The 12,966-nt window shown below is 61.3% G+C and overlaps 6 protein-coding genes across 6 annotated transcripts; 4 read left to right on the forward strand and 2 right to left on the reverse strand.

Moving 5' to 3' along the window:
- Window positions 1-293: 293 nt before the first annotated feature.
- HETIRDRAFT_444654 (uncharacterized protein) lies at window positions 294-4,220 on the forward strand (the record flags this gene model as incomplete). Its single annotated transcript, XM_009547278.1, has 13 exons — window positions 294-317; window positions 374-439; window positions 498-599; window positions 704-1,060; window positions 1,192-1,456; window positions 1,522-1,560; window positions 1,619-1,737; window positions 1,806-2,040; window positions 2,123-2,324; window positions 2,378-2,485; window positions 2,536-2,606; window positions 2,662-3,419; window positions 3,516-4,220. The coding sequence occupies 13 exons, from the start codon at window positions 294-296 to the stop codon at window positions 3,804-3,806; spliced, it is 2,637 nt and encodes an 878-aa protein (XP_009545573.1). The 3' UTR covers window positions 3,807-4,220.
- Window positions 4,221-4,505: 285 nt separating this feature from the next.
- Window positions 4,506-6,455, reverse strand: HETIRDRAFT_157056 (uncharacterized protein; the record flags this gene model as incomplete). Its single annotated transcript, XM_009547279.1, has 4 exons — window positions 4,506-5,697; window positions 5,762-5,798; window positions 5,820-6,244; window positions 6,329-6,455. The coding sequence occupies 4 exons, from the start codon at window positions 6,453-6,455 to the stop codon at window positions 5,048-5,050; spliced, it is 1,239 nt and encodes a 412-aa protein (XP_009545574.1). The 3' UTR covers window positions 4,506-5,047.
- A 649-nt stretch (window positions 6,456-7,104) lies between these two features.
- On the forward strand, window positions 7,105-7,398 carry HETIRDRAFT_247911 (uncharacterized protein; the record flags this gene model as incomplete). The annotated part of the gene is made up of 2 exons (XM_009547280.1): window positions 7,105-7,146; window positions 7,210-7,398. Coding segments are annotated over 2 exons (231 nt in total), but the record flags the coding sequence as incomplete, so codon positions are not given.
- Window positions 7,399-8,267: 869 nt separating this feature from the next.
- HETIRDRAFT_474453 (uncharacterized protein) lies at window positions 8,268-10,360 on the forward strand (the record flags this gene model as incomplete). The annotated part of the gene is made up of 3 exons (XM_009547281.1): window positions 8,268-8,750; window positions 8,812-9,077; window positions 9,143-10,360. Coding segments are annotated over 3 exons (1,965 nt in total), but the record flags the coding sequence as incomplete, so codon positions are not given.
- A 788-nt stretch (window positions 10,361-11,148) lies between these two features.
- Window positions 11,149-11,791, forward strand: lep11 (lignin medium expressed protein 11). The gene has a single exon (XM_009547282.1). It carries the CDS (start codon window positions 11,214-11,216, stop codon window positions 11,394-11,396), a length of 183 nt encoding a protein of 60 aa, XP_009545577.1. The 5' UTR covers window positions 11,149-11,213; the 3' UTR covers window positions 11,397-11,791.
- Window positions 11,792-12,454: 663 nt separating this feature from the next.
- HETIRDRAFT_450918 (uncharacterized protein) lies at window positions 12,455-12,770 on the reverse strand (the record flags this gene model as incomplete). The annotated part of the gene is made up of 2 exons (XM_009547283.1): window positions 12,455-12,558; window positions 12,620-12,770. 2 exons carry the CDS (start codon window positions 12,768-12,770, stop codon window positions 12,455-12,457), a joined length of 255 nt encoding a protein of 84 aa, XP_009545578.1.
- Between the last annotated feature and the right edge of the window lie 196 nt (window positions 12,771-12,966).

Here is a 12,966-nt window from a genome sequence, read left to right on the forward strand (position 1 = left end):
CGGTGGCCATCACGGTCGAAAGAGGTGTGATGTCAAGCTGCCAAGCCGTGGTGGTGCTTGATGGACCTGGACCTGAAAGCGACGGGGACCGAGGGTTTGGCTGTTTATTATGTAACGGGTGCATGAGAACCGAAGTTTCCCTGTTTGGAGGAGACTTCGACGCACGTTCGTGAAGGTGTGTATGTAACCTTTTCAAGAAAATATACATAGCCCACCAGGACTCACAAATATGTCGCCTTCTCCAGCTCATTCGCCGCCTTCTCTCTCCAGCGCCCTCGACCGCGTCCGACACGATGAAGTTTGGCAGGAAAATCACTGTTAGTTCACGTCGCAACTCGGCGTTTCTCGGACTAACATTCCGCTTTTGCGTTAGAACGACCTCTACCACGAATGGCGCCCATTTTATCTCGACTACACGCACCTGAAAAGGGAACTCAAGGTCGGTCCCCGTCTCTTAACCCCGCCTTCCATACATGTCTGACGCTGGAGCTGCATAGTCGCGTACTACATCTCACAACTGGAACACAGAGGACGAGGATGATTTCACGCGCATGCTGGAACAAGAGCTCGACAAAATTCACGATTTTCAAAAGCAGAAGGTGCGTCAAAACCCTCATACTCGACGGCGCGCGAGCTCGTTTCTAATCTCAACTCCCTCCCCACCGTCTTCCCATCCATCCCTATCCCATCACACCTTCACAAGACCGTCGAACTAGCCCGCCGGATTAAGGATGCCGAGAGACAAGTGAAACGTCTCGTCACCGACGAATACCTCTCCGAAGCCTCCGAGATGCCTTTGCACCATCCCGGACAGCCGCAGTCCTCCGCCGACAGTGCGGATCCAGAAGCACAGCAGCGTGATCAACTGGAACAGGACGCAGGGTCGGACGACGATACGGACGACGAGGGGGGTGAGACCGATGACGACATACAGAGTCTCGACGCGCTCGAAGAGCAGTTCCATTTGCTCGAAGAGGAGGTCGCCACGCTCGTCGCTGACGTGCACGATCTGGCGCTGTACACGAAACTCAACATCACCGGGTTCATGAAGATACTCAAGGTGCGTAGATAACGCCCTTCTCGCTGCCCGCCGCCTTATTCACGCTGCTCTGCATCTAGAAACACGACGTATGACCCCTTTCAAGCTGCTATCTGACTACCCCTAACATATACCTTCACCTTGCCATACAGAAACAAACACCATACCCCCTCAAGCAGACCTTCATCCAGGACTACCTAGAAAAGCGTCCGTTCTACAAGTATAACTGGGACGCGCTGATCGTCAAGCTATCCAAGCTCTACGACCTCGTGCGGACACGCGGGCACCCCGTTCAAGGTGACTCCAGCGCCGGAGGCTCGCAAAGCGCGTTTGTGCGACAAACGACGAAATACTGGGTCCACCCAGATAACCTTGTCGCGCTGAAGCTCGTGATTCTTAGGCATCTGCCTGTCCTGGGTACGCGTATCCCAAGCCGAACATCATTTGAAATGAGTGAGGGCTGACGATGAATGACGACACAGTATTCAACGCAGATAAGGAGTTCGAGCCCAAAGACGCAGGTAAAATTATAACTTGACCGCCTATATCTGGCCTATTTCGTTAAGCACTTTACCACAGCTATCACCTCAATCTACTTTGACAACGAGGACCTCGAGCTCTACCTAGGCCGTTTGGAGAAGACGGAAGGCGCAGAAGCGATCCGTCTGCGCTGGTACGGCGATGTCGACATCAAACAGGCGAGCTCATCCATCTTTCGCTTACTCTTATGCAACGTTCTCATGGAATCACGGCACCCGTTCCACAGATCTTCGTCGAACGTAAAACTCACCGCGAGGACTGGACGGGCGAGAAGTCGGTGAAAGCGCGGTTTCCGATCAAGGAAGACAAGGTCAATGCGTTCTTGCGCGGCGAATACACCATGGACGCGGAGTTCGAAGCGCTCGTCTTGAAGGGGAAGAAGAGCCAGCAAGAGGTCGACAGCATGCTCCAGCTCGCGAACGAGGTCCAGTATTCCATCCTGACGAAGAGTTTGAGGCCGGGTATGTCTCACCCTACTTTATTCTCATCGTCAAAGCGAGAACGTTTGCCGATTTGCTGACTGCCTGTACGCTCGTGGAACAGTGATGCGGACATTCTACAATCGTACAGCGTTCCAACTTCCCGGCGACGCGCGTGTGCGTATATCTCTCGATACGGAGTTGACGATGGTGAGAGAGGATAATTGGGACGGCGCAGAACGCGCAGGAGACAACTGGCGGAGAACGGACATTGGAATTGATTGGCCGTTCGAGCAGCTTGTGCCGGAGGACAAGGACTTGTTCAAGTACGTCTTTCTTCAAGTCTTCTGAAATGGATGTATTGAACTTGTCTGGCCAGATACGGTGTGCTGGAGGTGAAATTGCAGACGCAGTTTGGGCAGGAGCCTCCACAATGGGTGACTGAGCTGGTCAACTCACATCTAGTCGAGGCAGTGCCTAAGTTCAGGTGAAACTTTGTCTATCCCCGCGTCCGTTTCAGACCTAATATCCACGCAGTAAATTCATTCATGGTTGTGCGACGCTCATCCCGAATCGCGTCGATTTGGTGCCGTTCTGGCTACCTCAAAGTAAGCGCGTCTCCAACAATTTCCAGATGTATCGGGATATCTTACGGTCGTGCAGTGGATGTGGATATCCTCAAGCCCAACAGCGGCTTCTTGACCGTCGAGCGCCCGCAGCACACCTTGTCCAGGACCGCCTCCGAACGTCTAGGCACCGGGTCGTCGGGGCTCACCACGCCCGACACAGACAAGGCCGCCTACGTCGAGCCTGAATCGGAAGGCGAAGAGGACGAGGCGATCGATCTCGCCCCGGCGCGTGACGAGGGCAAGCGGACAGGCCTGACGGGCGAGGCGGCGGCGGACGCGATCGCGTACCGTGAGAAGATGCTGAAGGAGCGCGAGGACGACGGCTCGATCGCGTCGAGTTCGAAGCGCAAGGTCCGCTTTGGCGCCACCACGCACAACGGCAACGGACACAACGGCAACGGACACAACGGCAACGGACACAACGGCAACGGGCTTCACGCGCACGAGTGCGCGGCGGATGGGGAGGGAGAGGCGGACGAGCGGACGCCATTCCTGCCCATCGGCCGCGAGCGTGGCGACGATGTGCGGAAGCCGCGCACGCTCTCGATCGACCCGCTCGCGCCGGCCTCGGCCTTCGACGAGACGTTCAAGGACCGGTTGAGGGCCCAGGACACGCGGCGCCGCCAGGCTGCCCGCGGAGGAGACGCGGACGAGGATGCGGACGAGCCTGGCGCGGCACAGGGCGACGATCGCATTCTAGTGCGCGATTTCTCGGCCCCTGCTGGGAAGAGGGTCGCGATCCCCGTGAGAATCGAGCCGAAGGTGTACTTCGCGACGGAGCGCACGTTCTTGGTGCGTCCCTCCTCGCATTCTCGTCCGGCCCTTCCCGTCCTGTCACTGCTCCCGTGCCTGCTGCCCCGCTGACGCTTCGCCCGCGCACGCACACAGAAATGGCTGCACTTCGCCGTCTACATCGGCACGATCGCGACGACGCTGCTCAACTTCGTCCCGCCGGACGACTACCGCGGGCTGATCAGCGCGGGGCTCTTCACGCTCGCGGCGCTGCTCGCGATCGCGTACTCGGCCGTCATCTTCGTGTACCGCGCTCACAAGCTGCGCAAGCGCCACGCGGACGGGATGTACTACGACCGGTACGGCCCGACGGTGCTGTGCGCGGTGCTCCTCTGCGCGCTCGTCACGAACATCGTGCTGCGCGTCACCGAGGTCGTGGAGGAGTAGCGCGGCCGGGCCTCCGAGTCGGGGACCTGTCGGACCTTTTTTTTTTTCTTTCCTGCACAGCAAAATCCATCTTTATTTCCCCAAATTTGAGCCTTTTTCTTTGTCTTTGGTTCGGCCGCTTGGTCTTCACGTTTCCTCTTCCGTTTTAGTGTAATTAGAGCACATAGTTTTGGTTCCCTCGACCCGTACGTACCACACATTGCACTTCTCGATCCTCTGATCGCCACACACGGACGTTGGTATCGTCTATATATTTGCACACACTGTATCCACCTCCTATGCTGCCATGCACTCCTAACCTCCTTCGCTGATCAGGCCCGGTCATTTGTTTCAATTTTTTTTTTCAATACTTAGACGGCTGCGACGAGCGTTATGGGGAATCGCACTGAATTAATATGGGTCGTGTCTTCGGTCAGCGTTATCGTACGATCGGGCAGGGAGTCTGTGAAGACGTCGCGAGGGGGGTCGATTTCCATAAGCAAGCAAGAGACGGGCTGGAATCGGCCCTGCGCCGGAATACCATGCGATGCAAGGACGGGCCGTCGTAGACGGGAGATCCGCACACCGCTCGGGCGAGAGAGAAAAAAAAAAAAAAGAGAGAGAGAGAGAGAGAGGGAGAGAAACGGGGCGCGATTACATGGATGACGGCTCTGGTTGAAGCTGGTTAGATTGGAGGCTCGAGCGCCGCCGACGGGAAGAAACGGGAAAAAAAGTGTATGGATACGGAATATGGGATGTGGGGTATGGGATATGTATGGACATTCGGCGAAGATTAGAACGCGACGACCAGCTCGCGCCGCGCGGCACTCGCTCCCGTCGGCGCGGTACGAGCGGGCGAGCGGGCGAGCGGGCAGCGGGGAGGGTATCCGCGGCATATGCAAGAGACGAGACGGGCCCGGAGACGAGGAAAAGGAATGCAGGGGAAGGAACGGAGGAAGCGTAAGAGTGTAGTAGTAAAGAACAAACAAAAAAAAAAATCGACGCAGGTTATCGACATTCCCCGCAAACGACGAATCCATCGCCGTCCAGCGCGGTTCTTCCGGTCCATGCCCGTGATGCCCATGCCCATGCCCATGCCCGTGCCTGCCGCCTCGCCCGCCGCCCGCCCAACACGACCGTCACGCCCTATACACATCTCCCCGCTCCACCGCCACCGAGCTCGCAGCCCCACACGCCACCGCGGAGCGCCGATCCCGCCTCGCCTCGCCTCGCCTCGCAAGGCCGCGCACGGCGCCTTACTACTACTGCGGCGGACCGTACCCGTACGCCGCCTGCGGGCCCGGCGACGCGCGCCCCGCCGGCGGGAGGCCGGGGGCGCCGTACATGGGCGCGGGGCTGCCCGGGGGCGGGAGGCCGGGCCCGCCGTACAGCGGGGCGGGGCTCGCGACGCGCATGTCGCCGTACGCGTACGCGGCCTGGGGGCCCGGGGAGCGGCGGCCGGGTGGCATGGAGGGCTGCGGGGACGCGCGGCCGGCGGCGACGTCGTAGGCGATGCCGGGGCCGGGGCTGCGGGCGCGCTGGGCTGCCATTTGTGTCATGGGGATCGCCTCGCCGGGGTAGGCCGGGTCCTGGGGGTGTGCGCCGCCGAAGGTCTGGGGGACGGGGCCGCGGTAGGGGTCGTAGAAGCGGGAGCTGGGGTCGTCGAGGTAAGGCTGGTTTGGGTTCAGGTGCGGGAGCGGCGGAACTGCGTACGGATCGGGGGCGCCGCCGGGGAAGAGCTCTGCGGTGGAGGTGGCGGCGATGGAGCCGGCGTAGCCGCCGGAGCGGGAGTTGTTCCGGGAGAGGTCGACCTCGGAGTTGGTGTCGAAGCCGGAGCGGCCGGTTTGGTTGGTCGAGAGGGGGACGACGCCGCCGTCGTGATGGTTGAGGTCGGGCCACTTGATCGCCTCGTCTGGGGCGGGGAGAGAGAGAGATGGAGGCGGGGAGAGGAGGAGAGGGAGGGAGGAGGGACTCACTGTCGTCGAGGTCATCGCCGAAGCGTTTGCGGGTGAACTTCCAGATGAAGAAGGCGACGATGCCGATGACGGCGACGCCGCCCGCGACGGAGAGACCGATGATGGTGGAGGAGGATACGCCGTCGGAGCTCTTCGAGGAGGTGGCGGCGGCTGACGTAGCGGAGGGACTCGCGGAGGAAGCCTCGGACGGGGTGGCGGTCACGACGACGATGGTGGTCTCCTGCTCGCCCTGGGCATTTGTGGTGATCAACGCAGAGGAGGAAGGGGTGGGCGTCGGGGTGGACGAGGTCTGTTGGGCGGCGTTTGAGGTCTGCTGGGCGGGAGGGCTGGATGCCTGCTGTGCGGGTGTGGACGACGAGGTCGGGGTGGCCGATGTGGCGGGGGCAGAGGTGGTAGCTGCGGGAGTGGTGGTGGTGGTCTCCTGCGGCGTGGACGTGGTCGCGGGGGAGGACGTGGCCTGGGCGGGGGTGGTTGTGGTCTGCGCTGCGGAGGTGGGGGATGCGGTGGTGGGGGAGCTGGAGGCGGCGGAGGCGGCGGAGGAAAAGGGATTTGTGATCTGGCGTGGACGAGGGGCGACGTGAGCGTGTTTTGGGCCTTCGTCAAGAAGGTCGTATCGCGGGACGAGCGCAAAGACAAGGAGGCAGGAGAGGACGGCGAGGAAGGCCAGGGACCTCATTGGGGTGACGGTGCGCATGTCGCGAGCTGAGACGGCCGTCGACCGAGAATAGCGGGGGCCTCTGGGGGGAGGGTCGTGCGGCGACGGTGGAGGGCGACGGTGGAGGGCGGGGCAGATGCGGGAGAGAGGAAAGCGCTGTCCGGCGGGAAATACTACCACGCCTGCGAGCCGCTGTGGCTGTGCCCGCCACCCGCCCGCAGCCTTGACGACCTTTGCCACCCCCGTCTCGCGACCTCAAATACACCGTAGCACCGCGCAGCGTTCTCCTTTGCGTCTGACGATCCTCACTGCGCCGCCAAGCGCCACAGCCCTCAGGACGCTCAGCGGCTGACGTTCTCACGAGCTCACAGCAAAACACAGGTGCGTCAAAGGAACGTATTAAAATTCACTGCGGAAGATCGTTGCCATCATTCGTGACCGTCGCGGGCACCGGCGCTGCCAGCGAGCGACACACTTCCCGTTCTGAGATGCGCCGGCCAGTCACGACGTGACCCTCGCGGTTACTTCGTGATGCGTGACACAGCGCTGCTACGATGTCATAGTTCATTATCGCACGGGTCTCAAAGTCCACGCAGATGCCTCTCGCACCACTAGCGTCTTCCCTGCGCCTTGTCCATCGCCGGCGCGTGTAAGTATGCCGCCGCTCGCAAGTGCGTGCCCCCTCGTGACCGTGTCGGCGCCGGTCAACATCGCCTGCATCAAGTGCGGGGTTTTCTTCGCTGTTGCCCCGCTCGAGGATGCTAATCTCACCCTGCTCAGGTACTGGGGCTAGCGAGACACCAAGCCCGTCTTGCCGATCAACTCTTCACTCTCGGTCCCATTGGACCAGGACCATCTCAGGTCAACGACCACCTCCCGCGCAGACCGCTCGTTCGAAAAGGACAGGCTTTGGCTCAACGGCACGGAGGAGGAGATCAGGGCGGACGGGCGCCTCGCGATCTGCATGGCTCGCGAAAGAGCCCAAGGCGAGCATCTGCCATCCGTACTTACCTCGCCCGCTCGCCGCTCGGGCCCGCGCTAATCCCAGGCACACAGCCCTCGACGTTCCCCGTGCACATCCGCTCGCGGCGCAACACCTTCCCCACACGCCCCAGGGCTCGCGTCCTCCGCGTCCGTCCCCCCTCGGAGCTTCTCCCTCGTCGCGCGCCAGGGCTCCGGTTCGGCCTGCCGCGCGCGTGGGTCACGGTGCAGGACGAGAACGAGTTTCACGGACTCGCCGATACTTCTACGTGAACGACGCGAGCCGCGCGCTCGTCGCGCTCGTCGTCGGGTATTTCCCGCGGGCGGAGGCGGTCAGGGATCCGTTCGGGATGTTCGGCGCGGCGGGGGTCGCGAGGAGGAGGCGCTGCTCGGCGCTCGGGGGCTGCCAAAGGTGCTGGCTTAGACTTTATACTTTTAGATGGAGAACGAGGTACCGCTCCACGCTTGATTGCGGTGCTCTGCGAAGCGATGTCATTTTTCAGAGGCTGCGGGACCTGCATACCCTCGGAACGTCTAAGGACAAGGACAGACAAAGGTGGGCTTATGTAAGCGATGCTGAATTTGGCGATGCTATTGTTTGGACGGACGAGGGAGGCAAGAACAAATGTGCACCACCGCGACGTAACAACAAAACAATGGCGGCCACCCTCTCAAAAGCGCCCACACCCATGCCACCCTCCCCTCTCCACCCTCCGGGTTGTCCGCCCCTTCCCTCCTCCCTCTTCTCACTTCTCTCTCACTCACGACCGCTGCCCGCTCTCAGCCCCGGTCCTCCCCTCGTCTCCTCCAAATTCAAACATATATATCCCGTTCACGAATCGTCGCCGGCCGACATAGCTCGCTCGCATCATGTCTGTCACTTCCCCGCCCAATCGTTGGACGTCGCCCCCGCCCGTTTACGACCACGGTCTGCGCGCCGGCACCACGCTGAACCCGTACCTCGAGCTCCCCCACCTGCTCTCCCTCACCTGGCTCGCGTACCCCATCCTCTCGCTCCTCTTCATCGTCTTCCGCCTCTCCATCTCCTCCGACTCCGCCCAGACAGCCGTCACGAACGCGAAGGACGACCTGCTCTCCGCGTGCCAGGCCGCCCAGCGCGCCGCGTCCTCCACCGCGAGCATGCCCCGGTACATGGCCGTCGCCACGAACGAGCAGATCGCAGACGCCGTCAACGGGACGATGAACGCCGCCCGCGCCGCGCTGATCCTCGCCCTGACGGTGATGGAGACGGTCATCAACTTTATCGTCGACATCTACCGCTCGACCTTCCTGTGCTTCCTGGAGCTGATCGTGCGCGGCGCGCTCTCCATCCTCATCGGTGCCACCCAGGAGGTACGTCACGCTATCTGGCGCGCGATCTTGGTTGCTGACGATTCGCGATTCGCGGATGCAGATCTCCAACCTCATCACGAGCACGTTCGACGGTCTCCGCACCTCGATCCAGAACGATATCTCTTCGGCCAATTCGGCGATCAAAACCGCCATCGACGCCATCAACAAGGTCAACCCCTTCAGCGACATCTCCGTGCCGCAGATATCCGTCCCCAGCTTGGACGCGCTCCAGAACGTCACGCTCCCGACCGACTTTCAGGATGCGCTGCTCAAGCTGAACGCGTCGATTCCCTCGGTGTCAGATTTGAAGGACAAGGTCAACGGAATGTGAGCTCTCTCGCGATCTCTGCGCGCATATATTTGTTGCTCACAGACTAGCGCGCGACATCCAGTCTTGATACGCCGTTCGAGCTTCTCAAGAAGGATATCAATGATACCTTCATCGGCATCAACTTCAACTCGTCTGTTCTCCCCGTGCCGGATCGCAGTACTCTTTCGTTCTGCGATAACATGGATACCTCAGTGGTGGACGATCTGGGTCACGACTTGCTCAAGATTGCGAAGATCGGCATCATCATCATCGCCGCGTTGGCTCTTTTGCTCTTGGCAGGCAACTGTGCGCTGGAATGGTACAAATGGCGCTGTCTGAAGAGGCATCTCGAGTATACCCGCCAGGCGTGGATGTCCGACCCCACCATCGCGCACGAGAACTCTACCGCTTCGCAACCGACCGTCCAGCTCTCCGATCACAACCTGCTCATGCTCCAGGCCAACTCGGCGCATCCTTTCCTGACGCGCCTCGCCAACCAGCTCACCGCGCTGCTCCGTCTGTCTCCGTCTCAGCATATCCACGTCCAGTGGTTCTTCCACTACGTCTTCCACCCCCCGGCGCTCGCCTGCTTCCTCATCGGCTTTTTCGGCATCCTCTCCGTCCAACTGCAGCTGTTCGCCATCGCGCCCTTGGAGGCGAGGTACCAGTCCCGGGCGTCCGCCGCCGTGTCTGATTTCTCAGGCACCATCTTCACGTCGCTGAACGAGAGCATGTACAACCAGTCCTCGCTGTACGCGAACGACATCAACGGGCGCATCAACGTCGTGCAGACGACGATCAACGACGGGCTTTTCGGATGGGTCAACGGGACGACGACGACGCTCAACGACACGCTCAACGTCTTCTACAGCGACATCCAGAACGCGGTCGCGACCGTGTTCAACGGGACCATCCTCGAGCAGCCGGCACAGGAGTTCATCCAGTGCTTCATCGGCTCCAAGGTCGACGCGCTCGAGGACGCGCTCACCTTCCTCCACAACAATCTCGTGATCAACATGCCCCGCGTCAACGAGAGCGCGCTCGTGCTCTCGCCCGACCAGATCAACGAGGCGTCGCAGCCGATCGCGGCGGCCGCCATCGGCGGGGGCGACGGCAACAGCGAGGGCCTCGTCGGCAGGCTGATCAACACGTACGTCCAGTCGCTGAAGAAGGAGCGCGTCATGTTCGCCGTGTTCCTCGCCCTGTGGGGCTTCGTCGTCGTCATGGGCCTGTGCATCATCCTGTGGCACTCGTACGGCAAGGGCTGGATGGAGTCGCGCAGGAGGCGCAAGTGGCGGCGGGACCAGCGCTCTGGGTTCGCCGACATCGTCGTGCCGTTCAAGTCGAGGGACGTGAATAGCACGGAGAAGCGTCGCCGCGGCGACGGCGGCGGTGACTCGCAAATGGACCTCCCGTCGTTCACGCCTATGCCCTCGCCCAGGCCCGCTGGCCCGCCGTACAACGCGGACAACGAGCCGCGGCATCCCAATCGCCTGCTAGGGCCGAAATTCCAGAAGAGCTTCGACAGCTTCTTCGACCACGCCCCGCATCGCGACGCCGAGCGTCCCGCGCTCGCGGTGGCCGTGCCAGACGCGGGCCAACGCACCAAGCCCTGGTTCAGGCGGTTCCAGCGCAGCAAGCCCGCCCCGCCCGCGCAGCCGCCGTCGCACGAGTCCACGCCGACGTCCCGCAGGCCCCGGCCGCCGCTCACCATCTCCACGGCGCACGCCGAGCAGTTCCGCGACGCGGGCCTCCCGGAGATCGAGGCGGGCCTTCCGGCCATCGAGCGGACGTCCCCGAGCGAGGACGCGCACCCGTCCTCCGCGTGGTCCGTGTCTCCAAGCAATACGCCCGCGTCCAGGCCCTGGCTGCACAACATCGTCAAGCCCACCGCGCCGCCCGCGAACCCCCTCCGGGCGAAGCCCGCCGCGGGCGTGCCCGTCGACGTGGGCAGCTCCTCGCCCGATGATATCCTCGCAGCCATCAACGGCAGCCAACCGCCCGCCGCGACGCACCTCGCGGTGCCGCTGCACCATGCGCGCGCGCGCAGGCATCCGACCCCCGCAGCCGACCCTCGACCTCCGCAGCCTCATCCGCAGCCAGGAAAGACGCTCCGCGTCGTGAACGCGTCGATGCCGGCCGCACCGCCCCCCATGCGGTCGCTCCTCGCGCCGCCGGGGTTCACGCCGCACAGCCAGCGCCGCCAACCCGCCGCCAACCCGTTCGCGACGCCCTTTGACGACGACGCGCGCGCGTCGAGCCCCGAGGCCGGCATCGCAGGCGTCGGCGCGAACAACCGCCAGTTCGAGAGCCCGTTCACGGCCATCGCGATATGACTGCCCCCCGGCCGCGCGCTAACCCGCCCGACGCTGGCTTTGGCTTTGGCTTTTTGACGACACTCACGCCCCTCTCGAGACTCGCAGTATCTTACCTTGTGTTCGTAGACTAATCTTCCGCGCTCGCGCACTCATGACGTCCACGTATCCGCGTATCTATAGCATTAGTGTATATCCGCCCACCGCATGCACCGGCATGCGTCCGCCATTATTGTATACGAGCACACATACACACACACACACACACGTACAACAGCCTGTATTGTTACTTCATCGTTCTTTTTGCTTCTCGTCCTGCTGGGTTTACTGGACTGTATTAGCATCCACTCGCTTGTCGTTGACTCTTGTTCGGTGTATACTAAGCGCGAATGCACAAGAGTTTTTTGTGTTTGTTTTGTTTTGGTGTCCGGGTGGTCATCGGCGCTTCAGTGCTCGAGCGCACAGCCTCTGTTGCATTCTCGGGGTGCAGTTTCGCGGGGTGGAGAAGAAGCCAGGAAGAATGAGCATGTCCCAGACAGGATGCCACTGCCTGTGACGGTGACGGGCCCTAGCGCCACGTGCACAGGAAACTCCAAAACAGAGGAGTAGGACCTTGTCGCTGCATGTTGCGTCCGGATATGCAGCTCTCTCCTCTCCTCTTCGCTGTCTCGAGGTTCCGAGCCGCTCTCACAGATTGCCCGATCGAAGCGCGCGACCACTGTGCGACGCTTCTGGTCGAGCGGCGTGTCCGGCGGAGAATATGAGCCTTACGCCACGCTTAGCACCAAGATCGACGGCCGTGACTATCGGTAGTCTCTGAAAATCGACACAGGACCACCAGATCCCGATTGACCCGTGGCCCGCGAGTAGCACCTCCATCTTATATTAAACACGGCTAATGACACAGAAAGGGCGCCCGGGAGCTGCAAGCAGCCGTGATCTGCCCTGACGCTAGGTATACAAAAAAAACGACAGCGGCGCCGAATGGGCCGCGTGAGTGGCCGTGCATCCCTCATCGAGGCTGCGGTTCGTGACATCTTCGTGAGGGGCAATGCCTTAATCTAATCTAGTCGCTCAGGTTAGCGGCGGGCAGGACGGGGTGTAGTGAGGTGAGACGACTCGCTTCCGTGACGAAAGTATTTCACGCCATCGTCGAGCTCCAGGATATCGTTCTTGGCTGATGCTGCGATGTCCTAAAGCATGAGCGGCAACCAGGTGCAAAAGGAATGTGAGAGCGGGCCTACACGAGGAAGCGATGACTTGCGTGCCCGCGGAATCGAACGATCGGGAGCCGAGGATATCCTCCGTGCGCGTATGCGACGAAAACGTCTGGGACGGTCTGGATGGCGGCTTCATCTCTCGCAGGAATGTGCGTGCATTGAGGTTTGCAAGCATGGCGTTAAAATAGACTACGTAATTTTTCGAAACAAAAACCCCCCGGTCAGGTGTCGGTCGAAAGAGTGGTATCTTCTGGTCACTTACGTTTGCTTAATGTCATGAGGAATCCGATAAAAATAAAGGTGTGTGGCAGAGCGGCGAGCTAGAGTGGCAATGAGCACCCGTGCACGTAGATACGATGAGTGCAGAGATA

Source organism: Heterobasidion irregulare (assembly GCF_000320585.1).
Source record: "Heterobasidion irregulare TC 32-1 unplaced genomic scaffold scaffold_04, whole genome shotgun sequence".
Classification (NCBI taxonomy): Eukaryota; Fungi; Basidiomycota; class Agaricomycetes; order Russulales; family Bondarzewiaceae; genus Heterobasidion; species Heterobasidion irregulare.